Source organism: Gastrolobium bilobum, unplaced genomic scaffold (assembly GCF_033153095.1).
Source record: "Gastrolobium bilobum isolate Gb01-03AN ecotype WA unplaced genomic scaffold, APGP_CSIRO_Gbil_v1 utg106841, whole genome shotgun sequence".
Lineage (NCBI taxonomy): Eukaryota > Viridiplantae > Streptophyta > Magnoliopsida > Fabales > Fabaceae > Gastrolobium > Gastrolobium bilobum.
Window position 1 is genome coordinate 9,816 of NW_026898665.1, and position 26,913 is coordinate 36,728.

Genomic DNA, 26,913 nt, shown 5'->3' on the forward strand with positions numbered 1-26,913 from the left:
AAAAAAAAAAGAACGCAACGTATTTTTGTAAAGATGTTATTAAGGGAAAGAAAAGTCTACTATGGAGCATTCTTTTTTTGCCAAATACGGCAGAAAAAAATAATAAATAAATTGTTTAATGCTTTTGAATTAATTAGCAGAAATTTTGAAACATCACAAGACAAATGAGACACAATTGATTTGTGGAGAGGTTCACCACATGACATAAGTTTCGAAACATTTGGGAGATTTATAGAATATTGACAGCTTGCATATACAAGTAAATCGATAGCGGGTAAGTTAGGAGTGGGTGACCTGTAATCAATGAAGATAATCATTCTCCCAAGCCATGATCATGAGGCATCAATTGTGGTTTCCAAATCAATATGTAGTGCAAACCTCACTCTGATTCAGAACGTGATTGATTCACATTCGGTTGTGCTCCCTGCCTCAAATTCATACTTTTATTCATTTACTCCAGGTAGAGCAAGCTTACAATCATGTGACACTAGAAATTTGTCAACTCCTTTGAAAATCAATAATCACCGTGTGCAAAGGTTGCATTACAGCTTCACCTCGACGTTCGCCACATGTTCGGCTATTCACTCACCAAAAAAACTCATCCTCGGGCCATAGCTTTCTTTGTTATTGGCTTCTAGATCTGTTCTTGATGGCCCATATCTGGGCGGCCCAAGAGCTTGAGCCCAAATCTCTCTTATCCTCTCCACGTCAGTCCTACTGACGAGACAACACCAACCCCCTTTTCTCTTGTCTCCTGGGCGACTACTTCCTCCATGTGAGACATCAAAATGTCTCACCTAGGGTTACCAACCCTGCAAGATACCACCCCAGGTGCCATAAATGGTAATCCCCTCTTTGCAGCAGTAACACCCGATGCTGCAATAACTGGCGTAATGACTGCACCACTATCACCACAGCAGCATCAGCCAGGTCTGGCGTTCCCAGAGTTGACCCCTCTCACCAACTCACCCCAAGCGAGTATATCACCCCTTATAAATACCCCCCCCCTCAAAGCTAGAGAGGGGCATGTTTTGGATCGTGACTATAATGACTCTAATTTTGTGATCTTAAATTTGAGGGTAATGATAAGGACTTTATGGTCATAAATAGAATGAAAATGAAATTCTAAGAATTAATTTTGATACCCATATTGAGGGTATTATGCACAGATGAATTTTCATCTGTTAATTTTGACTGTTAACGTAATAACAGTCTGTAGAATAGCTCCAAATTAGCAAATTATACTTAGAGACCTAATCTAATGATATAAACATCATGAATGGGGTTAGGATATAATTTGATGAAGATTAATACCCATATTGGGGTATTTTTCAAAAGTCACTTTTGCCGGATATTTTGTACTGCTGCAGTAGCAGCCGGTAGAATCCCGGAACGGTAAAAAGATGAGAAAATGGAAATAAAGACCAATATATGCCTAACAAGTCATAATTAGACCAAAAATGTTAAAGTTAGAGTCTTGGGTGTTTCAGGGTAGAAATTTGATAACCGTTCAGAGAAAAATTACACCGGGTATCATTAAATGACAGAAAGTCACTTAATGACATGGCGAAAACCCTAAAAATATAAAAAGACTCTTCCCCTTCCCTTCCCATCAGCAGCCCACTTCACTCTCTCTCTACCTTGGAGGTTTTCAAATTTTCTCCACCTTCTCTCTAAGATCCCACCACCTAAACTTCATTAAAATCCAAAACACTCTTCACCAAAGTTGTTCCCCTCATCATCCTCTTCAATAATATCCTATTTTTATTTCGAAAAACCAAATTTTCATGGTGGAGACCTTCCCATACAGCAGCGATTTTGGAGCTTCTTCATGCCATGGAGATGTTATTTTGAATTCTCTTGGAAGAACACTCCTTGGTGCTTGTTTTCTTGAGTCTAGTGTAAGTTTCTTACATTTTCTTCTTGAAAAACCCTACCTTTTCTTTTTTAAATTCATGTTCTTGGTTCTAAATCCTTGAATATTTCATGAAGGTGGGTTCTTGGTAAAAAAAGAAGCATTCTTGGTAAGTAAAGGTTGGATCTTGATCTAAAAGAGCCATCTTGGAGAGGTAAGGCTTGAATCCATGGAAAAGATGAATCCAAACCCTTCTTCCTCCCACTTTCCATTTCGTCCATAATAATTATATGTTGATAATGATGTTGTAAATTATTAAAAAATGGGGTCTTGATGGTTAAATGTGTGGTAGAGGTTTAAAACTCAAGAAAGATGAAGACTTGTAAGAAAAAGTGTCACATTTGGCTTGTGTGTGAGTTGTTTTTGATGTGGATGAACTAAGAACCCTAAAAATTCCATGCTTTAATTCTGCCCTCTTCATTAATATTAGGGTTTAGGGTTAAAATTAATAAAGGTGACACCTTTGGGGACTAAAGACATAAAGGACTTAATTAAACCATGAAAGTGTGTTAAAAAGACAAGTAAAAACCTTAATCTTATGACTATGCAATTCAGCCATATGGATATATATTAGGGTTTGATGTCTTAAAATGGTTCTAAGACTTAATTAGGACACTAATGGAGGAACCAAGTGAGGTGAATTAAGCATAATTGATTAATTAAATCTTAAACACATTTAAGGCTAAGTAACCAGTTTTTAGGCAAAATTGAGGAGAGCATATCTCCCTCCATAGAGGTCATATAGGGTTGTACCTTATATCAAATTGAAGCTTGAGATGTTAGCTATGTGGTGTCAAAATTTGGTATCAATTGAAGATGTATTACATTTTGTATGAAGACTAATAAAGCCTTAGGGCCTGATGGTGTCCCTATTGAAGTGTGGAGGGGCCTGGGGGATGTGGCAATAAAATGGTTGACCAATCTTTTTAATAAGATTCTCCAGACGAATAAGATGCCTGATGTATGGAGGAAAAGTATGATTGTGCCTATCTACAAAAACAAGGGAGATATACAGAATTGTTCAAACTATAGAGGCATTAAGCTAATGAGCCATACTATGAAGTTGTGGGAGAGGGTTATTGAACATCGCTTGAGGAGAGATACCAAGGTTTCTGTAAATCAATTTGGATTTATGCCAGGAAGATGTACCATGGAAACAATTTTCTTGATGCGACAACTAATGGAAAGATACCGAGAAAAGAAAAAGGACTTGCATATGGTGTTCATAGACCTTGAGAAAGCATACGATAGGGTTCCAAGGAAAGTTTTATGGTGGGTCCTGGAGAAGAAAAAGGTTCCATTAAAGTATGTAAAGGAAATCAAGGATATGTATGATGGGGCTACTACATGTGTAAAAGCTTGTAACAGATCATCAAGTTATTTTCCTATCACGGTAGGTGTACACCAAGGGTCGGCTTTAAGTCCTTACCTCTTTGCCTTAGTTATGGATGAACTAACAAAAGATATTCAAGAGGAAGTGCCATGGTGTAAACGATATTGTGCTTATTGATGAGAGCAAGGAGGGTGTTAATAGAAAACTTGAATTGTGGAGAAGCACATTGGAATCCAGAGGATTCACATTAAGTCGAAGCAAGACTGAGTATCTGAAGTGTGATACGAGATGAGGACCAAGAACCTGTGCATCTAAATGGTCAAGAGGTACCCAAAAAAGATGCTTTTAAATACTTGGGCTCCATTTTACAAAACGGTGGAGAGATTGATGAGGATGTAAATCACAGAATCAGATCAGGGTGGATGAAATGGCGCAGTGCATCTGCATTTTTGTGTGACCGCAAAATCCCCCTGAAGTTAAAAGGAAAATTCTATAAAATGGCAGTAAGACCGGCAATGCTATATGGAGCGGAATGCTGGCCAGCACATAGGCAACATGACCATAAGATGGGAGTAGCAGAGATGAGGATGTTAAGGTGGATGTGTGGTTACACAAGGATGGATAAGATAAGAAATAAAGATATTCGACGAAAGGTCGGAGTAGTACCGGTAGCCGAGAAGATGAGAGAACATAGATTGAGGTGGTTTGGGCACGTGATGAGAAGACCCATGGATGCTCCTGTAAGAACAGAAGTTTGTTACCAAGAGCTCAACACAAAAAGAGGCAGAGGTATTAATTACAAGATTTAATGGAGTGGATATAGATTGGAAGACAGTATGTCTTAGAACGGAATGGAGAAAAGCTATAAGTATGGTGGAGGGTTAGACCCGCTGTTATTCCTATGTTCCAGATGGTCCCTTTTTAGTCATTTTCCCCTTCATTTCCCCTACTTCTATTTTTTGCTTTTTTACTTTTTTACTTTTTTTACTTTTTTTACTTTTTTTTTTTTAACTTTTTTTTCAACCGTATTGTATCTTTCATGTGGGTTCATCTACCACCGACCCCAATTAATTTGGGATAAAGGTGTTGTTGATGTTGATGTTGATGTATGTTTGAGTGAGGACTGCACAAGGAGACCATGTGCAGGGGCACTATACATGGCTGCAACTTCCACGAATTTTTTCTCCCTCTGTACTTACTCAAATTAGGCTAATAATATGTCTAATTAAAGATAAAGGTGTCTAATTGTCTACATAAAAATTTGAGAGCAATTGGTTTATGATATTTTCCAGAATCGTATAAATGGTAAAGGATGTTTAGGGCTCTGTTTGGAGTTGGCAAATAGCTTTGCTTGTCCAACTTCAAATAGGGATAATCGGAGTTAGGAAACTCCAAATGAGGCATGTGATACCTTTTTGGAAAGGTAATTGAATCTATATTAACATATTAAAAGATGAGAATTTTATAACAAGTGAGTTATGCTCAGTGACTAGAAAACAGAAGCATGTACAGTTATTGGAAAACCGTAAAAGTGATATTTAAGCTAAGTGGGCTTAGGGGAACCCTTAGTAACTTATAATAATCATAAATATGGCTTGGATGAGTTGAAAATAATCTAAGTTACCTAAGTGAGACTTGCATGTGATTCTAAGTTATGTAATTAATTGAAGATTTAGGTAGCTTGTAATAATGCACTAAAATACGTAATTATGTAATAATTGGTCTAGACTTGTAATGGGCATATTATTGGCATATAAGTATGAAAAGTGAAATCATTAAATGATTAAGTCGTGGATATGACTTGATTAATTAATATATAATTAATGATGTGAATGGTTCCAGCTCTAGGTGTGCCTAGAGAACCGTACACTTGAGGATTTTGTTGAAGCATACGTATACTATTGGAGTATGGGCTTGTGCTAAGCTCCCTGAGGTAAGCTCCTAGTTCTAGTTGACTCCTCTCTCTTGTGGCCCCACCATGATGGTGGGCATTATGGTTATATTGTATGAATGTATATGGTATGATGTATATGTGCATTCATTCACATTCATATAGTTGTTATATGATCTTGATGTTATGATGATGCACTGATGATATATGTTATGAGGATCCTGGCCAGTGATCATGGTATGCAGACTGCCTATGACTTGACTCTGGGAGCTATTTCATACTGAGGTTGTGTTGACTGTCTATGGCTTGACCCTAGAAGTCACACATGTGTAACCGTCTATGGCTTTGACCCTGGGGTTACACAAGGATGATATGATGATGCTATGAATGTTAAATATCATGTATGTTAACAACCGGAGTACTACGGGGTGTTACTTTGGTATCAGTATACAGAGCAGTTTCACCGGGACGTTCACTGATGTATTGCTTAAGTGTTAGAACTATTTATTGAGTGTCATGATATTGCATATGCTATCACTTGATTGAGCGTAGCTAACTCATACCTCGTGCAGTTTTGTGTAGTGACATGGCACCTCAGGGGAGACCCAGGCGAATAGTTCAAAACCCTCCTCCTGATCCTATTGTTGCAGCTATAGCAACATTGCAGCAGACCCTGAATGAAACCAGGGAAGCTGATTTGAAAAGAATCGAAGAGGCCAGAGAGCGAGATAGAGAGCAGCTGAGAAAGGCCAGTGAAGACCTTATGGCGCAGAATAGGCTGGCCAATGCTGAGATGATCCGACTACTGTTGACAGAGGTACGAGGAAGACCTCCACCACCTCCTCCACCGCCAGTTACACCACATGTGCAGCAACAGGTTGCACGTGCTGCTGGTCCCGTACAGATTCTTGAGCCTGTTGTGCTGGTACAGGAAGGGTCAGGATAGGCCCATCAAGAGGCAGAGGCATCTGTCCATGAGGGACTAGTGAGACAGCCAATTATTGAGGTTGATAGATCAGCTATACCACCTAGGTTTGACCGGGATACTAGAGAGCGTATGCTAAATGCTTTCAGGAAGCATTCCCCACCTCACTACAAAGGTGGAAGAGATCCCATCGCAGCATTGGAGTGGCTCCAAGAGATGGAGCGCATTTTTCAGGTTATGGAATGTGATGCCAACACGAAGCTCCTATATGCAGTGTACATGTTATAGGGGGATGCTTCTGACTGGTGGAGTAATGTTAGAAACTCACTTGAGTGCCAAGGTTATGCTATTACTTGGCCGTTATTTGAGAGGCATTTTCTGCAGAAGTACTTCCCTGAAGAAGCCAGGGAAAGGAAGAAGAGTGAGTTTGAAGACCTCCGACAGGGAGGCATGACTGTGGATGAATATCTGAGCAAGTTCAACTGCTTGGCAAAATATTCTTGTTATGGTAGAGCTCCCCTCACTCCAGAAGACAAGGCCTTTCGATTTAGGAAGGGTCTGAATGATATGATAGCAGACAAACTGGCTTGTCATTGCACCAGAGATTTTGTGGAGTTGATCAAGCAGTGCCAGAATATTCAGGAGCACTATCGTACCAGGGGGAAGGAAGCAGTGGGAAAGAGCTTCAGTGGGAGGACTACGCCCTGGAAGGGTAAGAGCAAAGGTTTGCAAGCACAGCAGAATACCAAGTTTAAGAAGACTCCCTTTGTGAAGAATGGAAGCAGAATGTCTGGTGTAGGGAAGATTCCCACTTGTGCCAAGTGTGGGAAGATGCATACAGGTGTTTGTCGACTGGGGCAGAATGTTTTCTTCAGTTGTGGTCAGGCAGGACACTATTCCAGAGAATGCCCCAAGAAGACGGGACAAGTTGCAGCTATGCAGGCGATCCCTATTCAGTCTGTGCCTACTCAAAGAGCCATAGAGGAGCCTATGGCGCCCACTAGTGCCAGGGTATATGCAGTGATACAGCAGGAGGCAGAGAGGTCTTCAAACCTTATCAGAAGTACTATTCTTATCAGATGATATGCTTTTGATGCCATGTTTGATTCTGGAGCTACCCACTCCTTCATATCGGAATTTGTTGCTAATGGGGTACATCTACTCATTTATGAGTTCACGCCTCCTATGGTAGTGAAGACTGCCACCGGAGACATTGTTTCTACTTCTTTGAAGTGCAAAGAAGTCAGATTCATATATGAGCAAGAAGAGTATATGGTGGATTTGATAGTGCTTGAGGGCATGAATCTACACATTATCTTGGGTATGGATTGGCTGGTCCGATATGGTGTGATGCTAGATTGTTGTAGCAGAAGGGTTTTCTTTGCTTCAAAATGAGAAAAGCCGGACAGTTTGTACTTGACGGCACATAAATTAAATAAGGCTCTAAATGTGGGAGTTGCAGGATACATTATCCTGGGAGGACTCGTAGGAGACTCCAAAGAACCTACTGCTAATATTCCGGTTGTGTGCAAGTTTGAAGATGTATTTCCGGAAGAAATTCCTCATTTTCCACCTGAGAGGGAGATTGAATTCTCAATTGACTTAGTACCTGGTGTGGGGCCTATCTCATTGGCTCCATACCGGATGTCACCAGTGGAGTTAGCTGAGCTGAAGAAGCAGTTAGAAGAATTGTCCCGCAAGAACTTTATCAGACCGAGTGTATCTCCTTGGGGTGCACCAGTCATCTTCGTGAAGAAGAAGGATGAGACTATGAGGTTGTGCACTGATTATCGACAGTTAAACAAGGTGACAGTAAAGAACAAGTATCCTCTCCCACGCATTGATGATCTGTTGGATCAGCTCGGGGGTGCTTCAGTGTTCTCGAAGATTGATCTTCGTTCCGGATATCACCAGATCCGGGTAAAAGCAGAGGACATCCCGAAGACGGCTTTCCGATCCAGATATGGGCACTATGAGTATCTAGTGATCCCATTTGGGCTTACTAATGCCCCGGCCATGTTCATGAGTTATATGAACCGGATTTTCAAACCACATTTAGATCAGTTTGTTGTGGTATTCATTGATGATATTCTGATCTACTCTAAAAGTAAGGAAGAACATGCAGAGCATTTGAAGATAGTTTTACAGATTTTAAGGGAGCATCAGTTATATGCCAAACCATCCAAGTGTGAGTTTTGGTTACATGAGATCCAATTTCTTGGACACGTTATCTCCTCTACAGGAGTGGCTGTTGATCCGAGTAAAATTGAAGCTGTGTTGGATTGGGAGAGACCCAAGAGTGTTACTAAGATCCGGAGTTTTCTGGGTTTAGCTGGATTCTACAGGAGGTTTATTAATGGATTCTCCAGAATCGCCTTGCCATTGACTAGGTTGACCCGAAAAGGGGTGCCATTTGCATGGACCCTTGGGTGTGATGTGAGTTTTCAAGAATTGAAAGATAAGTTGACTACCGCACCAGTTCTGATTCTTCTTGATCTAGAGAAGAGATTTGAGATCTATTGTGATGCATCCAAGTATGGATTAGGGTGCGTGTTGATGCAGGAGCGAAAGGTAATGGCATATGCTTCTAGACAGTTGAGACCACATGAAGAGAATTACCCTACTCATGATCTTGAGTTAGCGGCCGTGGTTTTTGCATTGAAAATATGGAGACACTTCTTGTATGGAGCTACCTTCACAGTTTTTAGTGATCTCAAAAGCTTGAAGTATCTATTCGATCAAAAGGAGCTTAATATGAGACAAAGGAGATGGATGGAATTCCTGAAGGATTATGAGTTTGACCTTCAGTATCACCCTGGAAAGGCGAATGTAGTGGCTGATGCCTTGAGCAGAAAGACCACGGGTGTGGCTAGCATGATGATTGCAGAGTATGAATTGATTGAGGAGTTCAGGGATTTGCGAATTTCTATGACACCATTTGAGACTTCATATTTCATGACTACGGTCGAAGTCCAAAATTCGTTAATGGAAAAAGTTAAAGCGGGCCAAGTGCTTGATGAAGGGATCCAAATGATGAAAGAGCAAGATTTTGTGTTCACCGATGCTTCTCATGTGAAAATACTAAAGATCGGTTAATTATCCCAAAGGGGCCAATGGTAGAAGAAGTGTTAACCGAGGGCCATATGGGTAAGTACACAATTCACCCGGGTGCAACTAAGATGTACCAAGATTTGAAACAAATTTTTTGGTGGTCTGGGATGAAGAAAGACATAGCCCAGTTTGTGAATAAGTGCCTTATTTGTCAGAAAGTAAAAATTGAGCATCAGAAGCCTTCTGGTTTGTTACAGCCATTAGATATTCCGGAGTGGAAGTGGACGAGTATATCCATGGACTTTGTTGTTGGATTACCAAGAAGCCATGCTAGATTTGATTCCATATGGGTTGTGGTTGATAGGTTGACTAAATCCGCTCATTTCATTCCTATCAAGACGACTTTCTCCACAGAGCAGTTAGCCAGACTATATGTCAGAGAGATTGTGAATCTTCATGGCATTCTCGAAAGCATAGTCAGTGATCGGGATCGGAAGTTTACTTCACGCTTCTGGGAAGCACTGCATGAGGCCTTTGGTACTCAATTGAGATTGAGTACTGCATACCACCCGCAGACAGATGGTCAGACAGAGAGGACCATTCAGACACTAGAGGACATGCTGAGAGCATGTGTGATAGAGCAAGGTAATGCTTGGGACAAGTACCTGCCACTGGTTGAGTTCTCCTACAACAACAGTTATCATGCCAGTTTGGGCATGGCTCCTTATGAGGCCTTGTACGGCCGTAGGTGTAGAGAACCTACTTGTTGGACGGAGATTGGAGAAAGACAGTTATTGGGGCCAGACTTGGTCTAAGAGACTACAGAGCAGATTGAGATGATCAGAGATAGGCTGAAGAAAGCCTAAAGCCGTCAAAAGAGTTACTATGATGCCAAGCACAGACCCCTTGAGTTTTCTGAAGGGGATCATGTATTCATTCGATTATCACCCACTACAGGTGTTGGACGTGCCTTGGGAGTGAGGAAGTTGAGTCCACGATTCATTGGGCCCGGTCGGACCGGTGGCGTATCAACTTGCTCTACCTCCCAACTTGGCGAATTTACATGACGTCTTCCATGTGAGTCAACTCTGCAGATATATATCTGATGACTCACACATTGTACAACATGATGACAAAGAGGTTAAGAAGGACCTGAAGTTCGTTGTTGGACCTTCTAAGGTTCTTGCTCGAGATGAGAAACGGCTTCGAAATACAGTTATTACCATGATCAAGATTCAATGGGAGGGATTGACACCTGAGGACGCCACATGGGAGAGGGAGGATGATATTCTCCGGCGATTTCCCGAGTTTGATATCAGGTATCATCCGATTTTGAGGACAAAATCTTTTTAAAAGGTGTGGTGAATATAATGACCCTAATTTTGTGATCTTAAATTTGAGGGTAATGATGTGGACCTTATGGTAATAAATAGAATGAGAATCAAATTCAAAGAATTTTGATACCCATATTGAGGGTATTATGCACAGATGAATTTTCATCTGTTAATTTTGAATGCTGACGTAATAACAGTCAGTAGAATAGCTCCAAATTAGAAAATTATAGTTAGAGAGCTAATATAATGATATAAACATCGTGAATGAGGTTAGGAGGGAGAAACAATTCGTGGAAGTTGCAGCCATGTACAACGCCCCTGCACATGGCCTCCCTGTGCAGTCCTCACTCAAACGAACATACAGAATGGAATACATCTTCACCTGATACCAAATTTTGACACCACATAGCTAACATCTCAAGATTCAAGAAGTGACTTTTGAAAAATACCCCAATATGGGTATCAATCTTCATCAAATCATATCCTAACCTCATTCATGATGTTTATATCATTAGATTAGCTCTCTAACTATAATTTGCTAATTTGGAGCCATTCTACTGACTGTTATTATGTCAGCAATCAAAATTAACAGATGAAAATTCATCTGTGCATAATACCCTCAATATGGGTATCAAAATTCTTAGAATTTCATTCTCATTCTATTTATGACCATAAGGTCCTCATCATTACCCTCAAATTTAAGATCACAAAATTAGGGTCATTATATCCGAACTTGGCTAACACTCACGACGCGTTTAACGTGTCTCAACTTCGCAAGTTTGTAGCGGATCCTTCGCACGTGGTTCAACCGGATGTTGTGCAGGTTCGGGAGAACCTATTGATCTTCCACCGTACCACTCAAGTTTCTCGATCGTGGCGAGAAGAAGCTGTGGAGCGGGACCATTTCGATGGTCAAAGTACGATGAACGGGAAAAATCCCCAAAGGGTAATTCTGGGAGCGAGGCGACGAGCTTCTCCGGCCGTATCCCGAGCTTCGAGACATGTATGTTTTCTGATTTTGAGGGCAAAAACCTAAAAAGGTGGGGTGAATGTAAGAACCTGCACTGTTAATTAAGGAAGTTAATTAATTAATTATGTGAAATTAGGAAATAATTCCATAATTGACCCTAATAATTATCATGAGGCTTAAATAAATGTAGTAAACGATTAAGAATGCTGAAAGTCGCTTTTCTGACGAAAAGTGCAGATACCGGTTCTGCTAGTCAGTATAAATGCGTACCGAAAAAAGTTTCCCAGAAAATTATAATAAGTGCATGATAATTCCTAGAATAATATATAGGACTTGTAAAACGAGTTTCAAGTTAAAATAATGAGAACTAGTGCCAGAACTGATACTGGCTATGGGAAAAGCGCGTACCGAAAAGGTGCTCCGAAAAAAAGATAAAAATATGATAATTCTTATAAAATTGAGTAGGTTAAGAATCCTGAGTTTGAGATTAATATGCTAAGTGTAGTAATTAAAGTTAATACTGTGTGTTTTATGGTTAAGTGACAATAAATACTCACTTTGGACCAAAACCCTAGGCATCCTCATAATTCCTACGCGTGTAGCTGCTGCCTCCTTTCAGTTTTCACTGTTCCATTGCTCTCTTCCATTGTTCTTGACCAAAACTCAACCAAGAGACCATTTCTTGGTTGTTTCTTCATCCTAAACACTTGGTGTGAGTGAGAGTTACCATTGGGAGTGTGTTGCTGAGCTTGGGTGTCTGTCTTGAGGGGTTTAGAGGGCTGTGTATGAACCTTGTTGAGAGAGCCTTGGTCTTAGCACTTTTAGCTTGATGGAGTCATCTTTGGATGCAAAGAACCAACCTTTGTATGCCATTTTCATTTTTCTATGAAGTTAGAACCTTAGAGACTGTTTGTGAGCTCCAAGAACCTTCTTTTCTGAGTTGTGAAGCCTTGGGTATGTTCTTTAACCTTTGGTCATGAGTTTTATGCTTAAAGGTGGTGTCTTGGCATATTTAATAAGATAAACAAGTAACCAACATGTTAGATAACCTAAATGGGCTTAAAGATGCATGCTTTAACGATTTAGGGGGTTAAAAGATGAACATTTGGAGTGATATCTCGCGAAATACAGAAACTGCATTCTGTCGCGCAATATCCGGATATTGATATCCGGATATTGGGATCTGGATATCCGGATATTAGAAGAGAGATATCCGGATATTGATATCCGGATATGTCCCCGACAAATATCCGGATATTCTGGGTTTGCGATGAACAGTAGCTTACTGTTCATCGAGAACTGATGTTTGGGAGTTTGTGGACCCTAGATGATGAAGTTGAACTTCTGTAATAATTAAACTAAGTCAGAATCAAGGGATTAAGGGCTTATGGCTTTGTAAAGAGCCTAAAGACATTAAACGTAAGAAAAGGCGTTGTCTTTATGTCAAAGGTTTGTTGAGTATGTATATTGATATATTTATCGGTCCAAAACAGATTGTTATTGTGCTGTGTGTGGACTTTGAGCTGGGTTGGATTCTTGGTTTGGATAGCTAGCTTGAAAGGTAAGCTTTCGTGTCCTCGGATTAGTCTATTGTTTGTTCCACCGACCTCCATGGGAGGGTGGTTTATATGCATGGTATGCTTTTATGAAAGATGAAATATGCATTGATATATGCCTGAGATGTATTAAGTTAATTGTTGACTACTTGCACAATCAGGTAGCGACTCTGGTGTGTAAGACATATAGTGTATGAAAGTGATGTTGTCACTTACACGATCAGACATCGACTCTGGTGTGTAAGGTATAAGACTGCGACTCTTATGTTTAGATGGGTCGCAGACGTGCATAATCCTTATCCTGTTCCCTGGCCAGTCGAACCGCATTTACATACATCACATGATTAATGAGTTATAGTATTTAGCTCCTTGAGCAAGAGATTATACTGTCATGATATATATGCCTTAACATGAACATGCATTGAAATTAGTGGTTTTGAACTTATATTATACTTGTAAGTGAGCTTGGGACGGAAGAGTCCTTGAGGACCCCTTGTCTTACTAAGATTTATTGTTTAGAGATCTCACCCCACGTTTGGGGGCGCTTATTTCAGGTTCTGGTAATTTGGGGGCTGATGCCTCTGGCGGCAGGAGGCCTGAGCTTAGTTGATGATTTTACTGTTTATATGCTGGCATGACTGGATTTGGATGTTGGTTATGTTTTCCGCCTTTATATTATATTGTTGCTATGTTGAGACTTGTTGGGCTTTGTTGCCTTATTTGGGTGAGCATGGGAGTTGTCCATGCCACTATATTGTTAGTACTTTTAGCTTAAATTGTATAAACTGCTAGTTGGTCTAGTCTACGTGTTGTAGTTCCGTGACTAGAGACATATATCTGTTATTTTAATTAATGAGGTATTTCGGTTAGCTGTCTTTTGTAATTTACATACAGGCAATGTTTTGAAAATGAATTAAGTATTCAACTTGGCTAAGTATAATGACGTCATAATTGAAAAGAAAAAGATATTCCGCAATTTTAATTAAGCGTGGCTTAAAACGATGACATGTTAACAAACCGGGTTAACACGGGGTGTTACACTGATGACATGCAAGGGGCACGCCAAGAATACGTCCCCGTCCGCTGAAAATCATCCAAAAATAGTAGATACCGCGCATGAACGAAGCTCGATGCAGTCTCAACAAACAACCAACCACCTAGAATGCGCAAGATCAAAGCACGTGTGTATCTCATACGGCCAGCTTCAGTGCCGGCATGTTCATGGTAATGTAGAAACCGACCCTCAGAAATGTCAGAGAAATTCGGTTCTTATAAAAGTCGCGCTGCCGAACCGGCTGTATGTCCAACAAATCTCTCATAAGTTGGGAGAAGGGATGGCCTCCAACGCGGCCACATACAACCTCTCCATCTATGGGCAATCCCAGCAGATGGTGGACATCCTCCAAGGTAATCGTAACCTCACCCATCGGCATATGGAATGTGCGCGTCTCAGGACGCCATCTCTCAACAAGGGTCGAAATGAGTGAGTGATCAATCTGACAATAAAAAAAATTACATTTTATCACAATTTTTGAAACATACAACATGTAATTTTATTTGTTATCAAGTCTAAGTATCACTAACCTCATGGTTGTGCAGACGCGCAACGTGATAAAACCAAGCCTGCCTAAGGTAAGGATGGATATCCTCGGGTATATCCAAATGATCGTGTGACGCAGTGTGTCTGACATTGAGGACACGATCATCTGCATTTGCATCATCAGATGTGTTCCATACATGCGTCGAGATGTGTTTATCCTGCAACATGAGGAGAGAACGCACTGATGGACCAGGGTCAATGAAAGTCTGGTGCGGGTCTTGCTGCTCCATGGATCTATTTACAAATAATAAATACAAAAATTACTAAGAAATGAATAAATATTCAACATTATTTAATTATTCTATACTCCATAAATTATTAAATATTACATACTAAATAATAACAAATTAATGTTATTTGATTATTAGTAACAACAATTGAATAATAAAAATTATAAAATACAATAATTTAACGACATTAATTGTGTAAGCCAAAAAATTTATAATATATTAAATTATAAAATACAATAATATATAATGTTATACAAAACTTAAATAATATATAAAAATTAAAAACTAATTACTAAGAAATAAATAGATCAATATTGTTATTTAATATAATATATTACATTTAAATTATATTATAGTACCAAATTAAATAATTTCATACAAAGATATATATTATATTATACACAAATTATATAAATGCTAAAAATAAATACTAATTACTAATAAATAAATAAATACAAATAAAAAATTTCTCACATTTATTTTTCAATCCTATAACTAAATAATTTTATTTAATTCAAATATTTTCTAACCTACATTTCAACTTTACCATAATCATGATTTTAATTATTTTCTAACAACTTTACCCTAAACCCTAATGTGTCATCAACATTATCCCTAAAAATTATCTTAACCTAAATCTTATAAATAAATAATGCATATAAAACAATTTATTAAATAGATTAATTAAACTATAAAATATTTAACTACTACCATTAGCATGTAATTACTAAACTACTAATATTAAACTAATTAAAATAATAAAACAAATAATATGTCATCTAACCTAATGTTTCATCTTACATATAATATAATTAACAACAATTAAATAACAATAAAAACTAAAAAAAAAAATTAATGAAATCATGAATAACTAACCTCAAATGAAGACAAAGAATGAAAATGAGAGAGAAAGAAAATTAAGAAAGGAGGAGAGTGAGAGAAGAAAAATAAAAGAGAGAGAGAGAGAAGGGGGCTGGGGGAGGAGAAATGGGGGGAGGGGAGGGGGTGGGTTTATATAGGGCTGTGAAATGTAGCCGTTACACCAAGTTCGCTGCCCCCAGCGAACTTGGTGTATGTCAGCCACATGGCTTACTAGCCGTTGCACAGAGTTCGTGGATGTGGCCAGCGACCTCTGTTGCATGCAAGCCACGTGGCTTGACAGGTGAGACATTAATTGCAACAGAGGTCGTTGCGGCTGTAGCGAACTACGTGTCCATCAGAAACATGACACGTCATCATACAGAGTTCGCTACAGCCCTAGACGAGCTTGCCCTCGTGGCAGTTTGGTGGTATATTTTACTGTTAGCGTGACATTTAGGTAAAAAAATCTTGGAACAGTGGCACAATGATCACTTTTCCAAATGATTTTCCCTTTTATAAAAACCTTATAAATCATGCCTTAGCTTCAAAATATCGACACAAACTAAAATATGTCAGTTTTTAAAACTTTTTGCCTGTCTATCCCACACTATTAGGAGAGCAGCATGATTCACGTTTTTCTTTGTTTGCTTAAATTCAACTTCAATCTCCTGAGATTTAATATCATTCTTCCTGCAAAGTTTATCTAATTAATTCTTTTTTTTGTTAATATCTAATTCCTTTACAAATTTAGAATTCGACTGCAATTTCATTTCTTCATGGTTTTTCATAATTTGTTTTGTTACTTACCAAACAAATTATGAAAAACCATGAAGATATGAAATTGCAGTTGAAATTTGATTTTAAAAAGGAATTAGATATTAAAAAAAAAATAGATACCTTTGCAGGAAGAATAATATCAGGAGATTGAAGTTGAATTTCAGCAAATAAAGAAGGCCTTCTGAATAAGATATGGCCGAGACTTTTGGGTCTAAATGCATGGATCTTAAACTATCTGGTGATTTAGGAATGCAACAATATTCAAGTTTTGCACAGCAGTTGAAAGCTGAAAACTTTCATACACGCTTTGCTGCCTTGAAAGCTGAAACATTTGCCGTGCAAATTTTGAATCTTGCTGCTTTCTGTCATGTTTTGGTTTTTGTACTGATAATTGAAAACTAACACCTATTTATAAAGTTTTTGTTCGAAGGGTATCAATGGATCAAATATTTACAGAATCGATTTAATTTATAAATGATTTATTTTTTGATTTATAAAAATATAGCAAATATTTTAATTTTAATTTTAATTTTTTTAAATTTGGATTCTATTCAAAAATAAGTTTATAGTTGAAATTCTGTGGATTTGATTTGATTTGACTTTTTGTTTTGATTGTTTAAATTGATACAAAGAGAATTTTGAGTTGAGTTTGATTATATTTTATTTTTTAAATTGATACTTTTATTCTTATTAGTTAAATCATTAAACCCGTTGTAAATAAGAATAGTCTAGTAAATTATTAATACAAATCAATCCAAATTATCTTTGATTCAATTTAAACATGAAATTTGTTTTTTTAAGTTAATTCAAATTTTATAATTTATAATATTTCCTAAATATAAAATAATTTATGAATCAAATCAATTTAATTCAATTCACTAAATTATTTTTAATTTATAATGATTCTGAACAAATCGAAATCCATAATAGTAAAGACTTGTGGATTGGATCTATAATGACTTTGATATGATCTATTTATGACAAATCAAAATTATGTCATATATAACTAGCTTGAAAAAACTTAAGATTTTTTATTTTCTTATCTTGTTTTACAAATTAATGTATTAACGTAACTATTTTATAGTAAATTTTTTGTGAAGTACAATGTGTTTTGGTTTTCCAAAAATAAAAAATAAAAATGGAATGACAAATATGAATTTTATTTTATTTTATCCAAAATATGTCACTTTTTAATCTAGTTCATCCCACCAGCGGGACTGGGCCTCCACTTGATAGAATATGAAGAGTCTCATTTGGTTGGACAATAGGATCGGTCCACTAATGAACATAGTGGGATTGGTCCCACTGTCATACTTACCAGGACTCGAGATTCTGCCACATTACAGAACCATAACTATCCATTTTAAATTTCATTGATTTTTTTTCTATTCTCTCACTTTACATAAATCATATTAAATTGATATTATTATTTTATTATTTAAAAACTTGCGTTAAAGTAATTGAATTAGAAAATAATCAACAAGTAAATAATTATCATTTATTTATAAGTATTTTTAGGGTCGTTTTAACCATGACAACTTGGTGACCCAAACTTTTCCTTTAAAACTTGATTATTGTTTTTCTTTTCTTTTGAGTTAACACAAATTGTTAATCTTATACTTATCATTCGGGTTATTTTAACTGGGACAAGTTGATGATTTGAAACTTGCAAATGAATTTTCTTATAATAATTTGCAACATTAAAATCAATCAACATACAAATATTTTTTATAGAATGACATAGATTTCAGTTTTCTATTGTATCGTGATATACATCAGAGCGGGATCCTTCTTGTCAAGCCCAAAAATAATTTTTTAAAAATTGCTTTTCTTTTCCAATAATCAATCTTAATTCTCTCAAGTAAAACAAATATTTAAATTTTTATCAAAAATTTGCACAATTAATTTAAGGTAACCATTTTTTAAAACGAATAGTGTAGGATATTAACATCTTCCATACTTGTAATCGACTCCCGAATCATCTTTCTATTTTCAAAGACTAACTATCCTAAACAAAAGGGATTTTTTTCACTATTTTTCAAATAAACATGGTGGCGATTCCATTTTTTTTAATTTTATTTTCTCATTGACACGTATGTAACATATAAATACAACAGACTCCCAAAATAAGCAGGCAACTTCTATGCTCAGATCTACTCATCAACCACGGGCCTCTTGCCCCGATAACGATCGCCAACTGCTGCGATACCTGAAATATGTCCCCATAACGCGGGGTGAGAATGAATCTCGATAAACTTGGGGTTTATGGAGCATTCTCCACCCAAGAGTCCACTTCCTGCAAGAAAATATCAAGTACCAAGACATAGATAACACCATATAGTCCATATTAGAATTTTCGTATCATATATCTTTTCTGATAATTCTCATTTATTCTTATAACGTACCTTCTTTTTAATCTTAAGTATGTTCATGTCTTATGTATAAATAAGGCTTTCAACTTATATTCGTAATATCGTATCATAATCAATAGCATACTCATAATGATCAGAGAACTAAAGATTCCTCGGTTATACCTTATGTACACCGTGATCATATTCATAAATGCTTCCTCTGTTCAGAAACCATAACTCACACTTCCAAGGCTTTATTTCATTGAAGATCATATCATATTAACTTATCATAACAAAAATAATATCATATGCATGCACTATATGAATGCAACTACGCAAAGTATCAATATTAACAACAATTATATCCATACGGAAACCATAATCGCCACTGATCATGGCGGAACAAAAAGGCTGAGAAAACTCCTAAACCGAAAGCTTACCTGGCACCTCTTTCCTGCTGCTAACTTGCTATTTAATACACCGTACACTTGGTTGTCTCCAAGTTGTTCGTCCATCTACTTCGTTTGATTACACTTTGTTACCGTATATATTAAACTACCATTAATTTCCAATGCAACATACATTACTTGAAATCCAAATAATTATATTTCATATGTTAATTTCATAACCAACTTGACAACTTTATTTCCCTTGACAGTTCATGCCATACCACAAATATACAACTTAATTTATACTTCATAAATTAAACCCTCAACTAGTTAATTAACTTACCCTTTATAGTGGATATTTCATACACTTTAACATAGGTCCACATATCATAAACCACTTGAATCATACTTGATTATTCTAGGCAAATGCTATTAAACCTTCACTTTAATTGAAACCAAATAATCTATGCCCATTATTTATTTATGGTCGAAGCCTATATATAAACATAATACACAATTCTTTGTTGTCATGTTTAACCAATTAGCTTAATTCACATGCAACTATTCTTGACATAGAATTTCTACTAACTTGACCTAATCAACACCACATATTTTAAACCTCCCATGATCGTAAAACATCTTTCAATGATCATTTATTTATTTGTTCCTCAATTTTCATTAAACCTTGTATTAATCCACACTAACATATACCATGTAGCTATAAACCACATTAAGTCACTTTAAACCATCTCTAACCTTCTTTAATGCAATTTCCACATATTAACCTAATCCTAACTCACAAGGTTACATCTTTGTTTTAAGTGAAATTCTCACAATCCAAATTATCATTACTAAATCATAATTTATAATTAACATTTATGTCCATCAAACCTCAACTTACACACTCATTATCTTAATTAGCCTAATAGGCATATAAATGGATCCAATGATCTTTTTATCCTTTTCTCTCAATTAGGAAGCATTCCATATTGATATATCATATCAAGTGAACACTAAACAACATTTAAATATCAAGAAACTCAATTCCGATGCTATCCATTCCATGTAGTCCGAATTATGACAACATAGATTTTTATAAAACATATAAATTTTTCTATCCTTTTTAGTCACTTGTTTATCATTTATTCAAGTTCCAATCATCATTAACTTAATGAACAACCAATTAATAACTTCAAACCCAAAAATAGGCCATAAAGCTGAGACACCTCATAGAGAGGTAAAACGTGATTCATTTCCAATTTAAGCCATAGAACCGTTATATAGCTCAAACACATGAATCTTTAATCTATCATGATCTTATTATAAACCCACAAATTCACTTCCATACACATTATCATTCTTAGGGCAGATTTGCCTTAAACAGGATTACACTAAAATCTTGTGACTCAACATCATTTTCTTCATTTAAATCATCCTTAGGTCACTTAAATTTTTGTAGTTCTATTTAGGCATTTTATCAAACAAGTGATTTGCATAATTCACCCCCTACATGGCTGATTTGTTCTTTGTATATACAAGGTTCCTCTATTTTTATTTTCAATAATTTCATACAAAACAAACTTCAAACAACATAACAACTAATCTTCACACATATATCTCATCAAATAGTCAATATACAACCCAACAACAACAGCCCCAACACCCATCGTAGACTAATTTCCATTCACCATAAATAAGATATATTACCTTCTTTAGCTTCTCACACAACTATTCATCAATTTCCAAGCTTTAGAAGTGAAGAAGACCACATGAAACCCCTTTTGACAGCATGTGTATCGCATTACAGGGAGAGGATTTTCTCACTATAGAGAGTTTCTTTCAATGAACTACACCTAGGGATATGTTAACAACATCATAACCTTTACTTTCTATGAAGAAACCTAAGTAGGAAGATGACTAGAAAACAAGTTGCACTCTTGCCCTTTTCTTTCATAGAGGTTCGATGCACATGGAGAGTAGAAAAGAAAAGAATGAGCTTGGGAGGCCAACACAAGAGGGCTGTCGACTTATGGGGCTAGAATAGCAAAATATATGTATTTTATATCAAGTTCCTTTTTGACTTATCCACACTAATTCTTATTGACTGACTTAAACCACTTGGACCTTCTTTTTTTAAAAAGAAAGAAAGAAATAACGTTAGCTGCACATTAAGAGATAAAATGAATAAAAGAGCATGAAACACCAAGCTAAATGTAACTAAATTAATATTTCTTTTACTTAGTAAATCCTTGACTTTCCAAACCTTATTCTTATTTGTTCAACTATTAGTAACTTTTATTGGTTACTTAAATCACAAAATAATATAAAGTAGCGTGAAATGCTACCATAAGAAACAAAACAACTTAATAGTCTTAAAAGAACCAGATGATTGCATTTTTTTAAAGCTTTTTGACCTTTAATAATTAAATGCATTTCTATTGGTTGATATTTAATTCAACTTGGACTTAATCTTAAAAATATTAATCTATGCATCTTCTAATTAATTTAAAGATACTTTGAACTTACTAATTTCTCTAAACTAATTAATTATTCAACCTAAATTATATTTAGGCCTAATTACCAAGGTAAACCCAAACTTACTCCATATAAATATTTATGTTCTTAATTATATCTAATAATTATATTTGAGTCCTATTAGACTTGTATCACATGAACTATATTCTCTTATTATTTATCATATGAGTCTATTAATTTAACTCCCACAATTTCATTAAATAAGTATTTAATTTAGTTAATCACCTAATTAATTCATTTCCCTTAATTTACTAATGAGGGTTGTTATAACGTACGTCGCAATCTAGTTGCGATAGTAGGACCATATGGGCAACAAAGCTCTCCCTACCATGTTTTTAACACAGTTGCATTCCCAAGGACTCAAAGTCAAGATTTTTGGTTAAGATGGAACAACCCCTTACAAGTTGATCCACATGTTTTGTTGTTAAATGATTTAATTTTGGATTTATAAAATAGTTTTTTTTTTAGTTTGATTGTGTACAATGAAAAGTTTTTGTTCAATTTGTGTGGATTGGGTTTGATTTGATTTGATTGTTTAAATTCATACAAAGAAAAATTGCATTTGAATTGAGTATATTTGATTTATTAAATTGATATTTTTTCCTTATTAGTTAAATCGTAAAACTGTTATAAATAAGAATAATAAAGTAAATTATTAATACAAATTAATTCAATTCATATTTGATTTATTTTAATCATGAAATTTTTTTATTTAAAATTAATTCAAATTTCATATTTTATTATAACTCCTAAATATAAAAATAATTTAAGAATCAAATCAGTATTATTGAATTCAAATAAATTATTTTTAATTTTCAATGATTCTGATCCCATCCAAATGAATACATCCAAAATAATAAAGACTCAACATAGTTTTGATATTATATATATTTTGACAAATAAAAATTATGATATATATAATTAGCTTAAAAAACATAAGGTTTTTTATTTTCTTATATTATTTTATAGATAATTTTTTTGAAATAACTGTTTTGTATAATGAATTATTTCCTTTTTCAAAATATAATGATTTTTTAATTTCCCTTAGCAAGATTAGGCTTTTACTAGCTTATGAGTCTGGTTAGGTGTGGCAATGTGACCAGCCCACTGATGGGCTTAGTGGGATTGGTCTCACTCGCAGCACATGCAAAGGGGGTAATTAATTCCCTGCTCCTCTTCTTTCTTCTCCTTCTTCCTCTCTCTTTCCCTCTTTCTATGGAAGTGTATGAGTCCGGAAGCATTACATATTTACTCTGCAAAGGGCCCACGTGATAGAATCCTAATATATTATATTAAATTTCAGTCATTTTTTTCCTATCCTCTGATCACTCCATATAAATTGTATTAAATTGAGAGTATTATTTTAACATTTGAAAATTTATATTAAATTAATTGAATCAAATATTAAGTAATAATATAAATAATTCGCATTTATTAAAAATCTTTTGAAATCTCTGCAAATACAAAAACATAAATATATTATCATCCCCTTATTGTTCTTCTCTTATTTTTATTTATAAACATATTTATGTAACTTTTCACTCATATTGATACATTATACTAATATTAATTATAAAAATATTTCTATTAATGGTTAAAAAATAAAATGTATTTTTAGAACATTCCTTTTTAACAATAAAGAACGCAACGTATTTTTTGTAAAGATGTTATTAAGGGGGAAAAAAGTCTAATATGGAGCATTTTTTTTTTTTTTTGCCAAATAAGGAAGAAAAAAATAATAAATAAATTGTTTAATGCTTTTGAATTAGCAGAAACTTTGAAACATCACAAGTAGGGGTGAAAGTGGGCTGGGCTGGGCCAAGCTTTGCCCCGAAAAGCCCAAGCCTACGTCAAAAAATTTTAATTTGGGCTAGCTCAAGCCTAGTATGAGTCTAACTGTTAGCCTGGTTTGGCCCGTTTATAAAAAAACAAATGACCTGGCTTGACCCGTTAGCCTGTTAATTTCTAACTTCCAAGCAGAACCATAAATCAACTTTACAAAGTACTCAAATTATGTTGCTACACCAAAAATCATAATTTCAACGTCCAAACAGAATCATGAATCATAACAAAGCTCATACAATATGTATTTAAGTCATTTTCAAAAGCAAAATGCTCAAACTAAATAACATATATTTCATCAGATCTAACAAACAAATCCATACTATGTAAATTAAAATAACTACATGAATCCAACAAACACATCATGATTCTTGGAGTAAGTACAACCTCACCCAAAAATCTTTTATTATATTCATATACACAATCTAACATGTTGAGATGTTGGTTCCTCCTATATAAGAAATAAAGTAAGATTTCTTTTAAAATATAATCGAATATAATTAAGTTATAAATAATTGCAATTGATTAAATTTATATCTTTTGTTTTTTCTTCAAGGCATACTTACTCTATTTTATTTTATTTAAAATAAATAGTACAATATAGGCCGACCTGTAGGCTTATAGGCCCGGCCTTTTGAAAGTCGGCCTACGGCCTTTTTATTAAACAGGCTTTTTTAAAGCCCAAGCCCGGCCTATTATACAAAATATACTAGGTCAGGTTTGGCCTGATGTAGGCCGAGCCGTAGGCCCCTGTAGGCCGGCCCGGCCCAGTTTCACCCCTAATCACAAGACAAATGATTTGTGGAGAGGTTCACCCACATGACATAAGTTTCAAGACATTTGGGAGATCTATAGAATGTTGACAGATTGCATATACGAGTAAATCAATAGCAGGTATGTTAGGAGTGGGTAACCTGTAATCAATGAAGATAATCATTCTCCCAAGCCATGATCGTGAGGCATCAATTGTGGTTTCCAAATCAATATGTAGTCGAACCTCACTCTGATACAGAACGTGATTCACATTCGGTTGTGCTTATGCTCCCTGTCCCTGCCTCAAATTCATACTTTTATTCATTTACTCCATGTAGAGCAATATTACAATCATCTGACACTAGAAATTGGTCAACTCCTTTGGAAATTGTTATGGACCTGGGAAAGGCCATGTCTTCGAGAGGCCCAACCAACACAAGCCCAAAGGTAAGCCCTATAAATAGGAGCTAAAGACCACATGTATGACTAATCTCTATAACCCTATTTTACGCAATCAAAATAGTGCACACACACACCACCTCTGGCCAAGGCCATCGTACAAGTGTGTAGTGATTCGCTGTCTGAAAATGTTCATCTACATTTAGTGATTGCCAGACTACACGGCTCCTCCAGGTTGGCTAAGTCTGTGTACAAAGACCCAGTACGAACTCTAGTTGAGTTCACTGCACGGTCCAAAAAAATTTGGAGATGGAACAAATAGAGTTTGAAAATGCAGACCCAAGGCAACACCACGGTCAGATGGAGAAACCTGGAAATCGAAAGCAAAATGATTTCCGGGGTAAAAGGCCAGAAGAGAAAGTTTCAACAAGGTGAGATTTGACAGATATGCGCCTCTGAATTCGTCCAGATCACAAATCTAGAGGGAGGTAGCATCCACTGAAATGAAGAGGGTGGATAGGCCTCGGCCATTACTGAACCCGGCCGGGCTTGACCAATCTCGGTATTGTGCATTTCATGATGGCCCTGGCCACACAACCGATGAATGTTGGGATCTCAGAGACGCAATTGAAAGATATATCAGAGATGGAAAGTTGCGTCAGTATCTGATAAGAACTCAAGAGTGGAAGAATAATAAGAAGAGAAGAGGAGGGCGACCTATGAGCCCGTCACAGGAAAAGAGATTCAGGGAAGAGGGCCGAGGTAAGAAATCGGCCGGAGAAGAGGATGAGTTCGTAGAACTTGAGTTTGAATGCAACGTGATTAGTGGGGCCTTCGGTGGAGGAGGTGATACCATGAACGCCAGAAGAAAGTACTTACGAGAGGTGCTTTCAATACGAGAGCGGCCTAAGTTTAAAAAAGCCGAGCCAGAGGCACCACTACTGTATTTTACTAAGAAAGAATTGGAGGACATAATGCCAGGACATGTTGACGGGTTAGATATCACCGGCACGTTAGTCAACTGTAAAGTCAAGAAAATATTCGTGGATAGCGGCAGCTGGAGATTGGGATATGCTGGTTTCCACCAAACATCAGAAGCTTAAGATGATTGGTAAGCAGAAAACAGTCATCACCATTGCTGGAGATCAAAAAGAATCTCGGGACTGCTACTTTAAGTCAGTTAGGGTAGTGAGAAATGACCTTAAGATTTCAGCCGAGGTGAACCCCGGTAATAGGCAGGATAGCTCAAGGAAGAAGGGAAAGACACCGATCAATATGGTAGAGTTGGACATGAGGGATGACACTCAGATCCCAAGGCCGGAACCCGATGGAGAACTGGAAGAAGTAATCATTGGGGAGGGGACTCAAGCAGCCAAAATCAGAAAGGGGTTGGCGAATGAGGACAAAGTTCGACTTACTGAGTGCCTAAGAAGGAACACAGATGTTTTCGCTTGGAAATCCTCAGAGATTCTTTGGGTGGACCCTGATTTTTGTTGTCACAAGCTCGCAGTATACCCAGGATCTAAGCCAGTAGCTTAGAAGAAAAGAAAGCTCAGCGGAACGTCTACAGGTACTGGAAGATCATATAAAGGAATTGCTGGAAGAAGGGTTCATCAGAGAGATACAATACACAACCTGGCTATCCAACGTGGTAATTGTCAAAAAGCCAAATGGGAAATAGAGGGTGTGTACAGATTACACAAATCTGAATAAAGTATGTCCTAAAGATGCATACCCCATGCCCAATATAGATCAGCTCGTTGATAGCTCATCCAGGTTCCAGATGCTATCCTTTATGGATGCGTATTCGGGGTATAATCAAATCCCGTTACACCCCGAAGACCAAGAAAAAACTGCTTTCATCGCAGAAAAGGCTAATTACTGTTACAATGTGATGCCCTTTGGGTTAAAAAACTCAGGAGCCACCTACCAAAGAATGATGAATCGGGTGTTCGCGGACCAGTTAGGCAAAAGTGTGGAGGTGTAGATAGACGACATGATAGTCAAATCGACTGACTCAGAAGTACACATTGAGGATCTGGAACAGACCTTCAAAAAACTAAGGCATCATAGCATCCGATTAAACCCGACTAAGTGTGCTTTTGGAGTCCATGCAGGGAAGTTTCTTGGGTTCATGTTGACTCACAGGGGCATTGAAGTCGACCCAGACAAGTGCAGAGCCGTGTTGGAGATGAGGTCTC

The 26,913-nt window shown here is 36.6% G+C and overlaps 3 protein-coding genes across 3 annotated transcripts; 2 read left to right on the forward strand and 1 right to left on the reverse strand.

The window, feature by feature from the left end:
• The first annotated feature begins 5,725 nt into the window (after positions 1-5,725).
• On the forward strand, positions 5,726-7,147 carry LOC133318137 (uncharacterized). The gene is made up of 2 exons (XM_061520098.1): positions 5,726-6,064; positions 6,353-7,147. Exons 1-2 carry the CDS (start codon positions 5,726-5,728, stop codon positions 7,145-7,147), a joined length of 1,134 nt encoding a protein of 377 aa, XP_061376082.1.
• Positions 7,148-14,165: 7,018 nt separating this feature from the next.
• On the reverse strand, positions 14,166-14,805 carry LOC133318135 (serine/threonine-protein phosphatase 7 long form homolog). The gene is made up of 2 exons (XM_061520096.1): positions 14,560-14,805; positions 14,166-14,471 (listed from the first exon to the last, which is right to left on the reverse strand). Exons 1-2 carry the CDS (start codon positions 14,803-14,805, stop codon positions 14,166-14,168), a joined length of 552 nt encoding a protein of 183 aa, XP_061376080.1.
• Positions 14,806-25,215: 10,410 nt separating this feature from the next.
• LOC133318136 (uncharacterized) lies at positions 25,216-25,815 on the forward strand. Its single transcript, XM_061520097.1, has one exon. It carries the CDS (start codon positions 25,216-25,218, stop codon positions 25,813-25,815), a length of 600 nt encoding a protein of 199 aa, XP_061376081.1.
• The last annotated feature ends 1,098 nt before the right edge of the window (positions 25,816-26,913 follow it).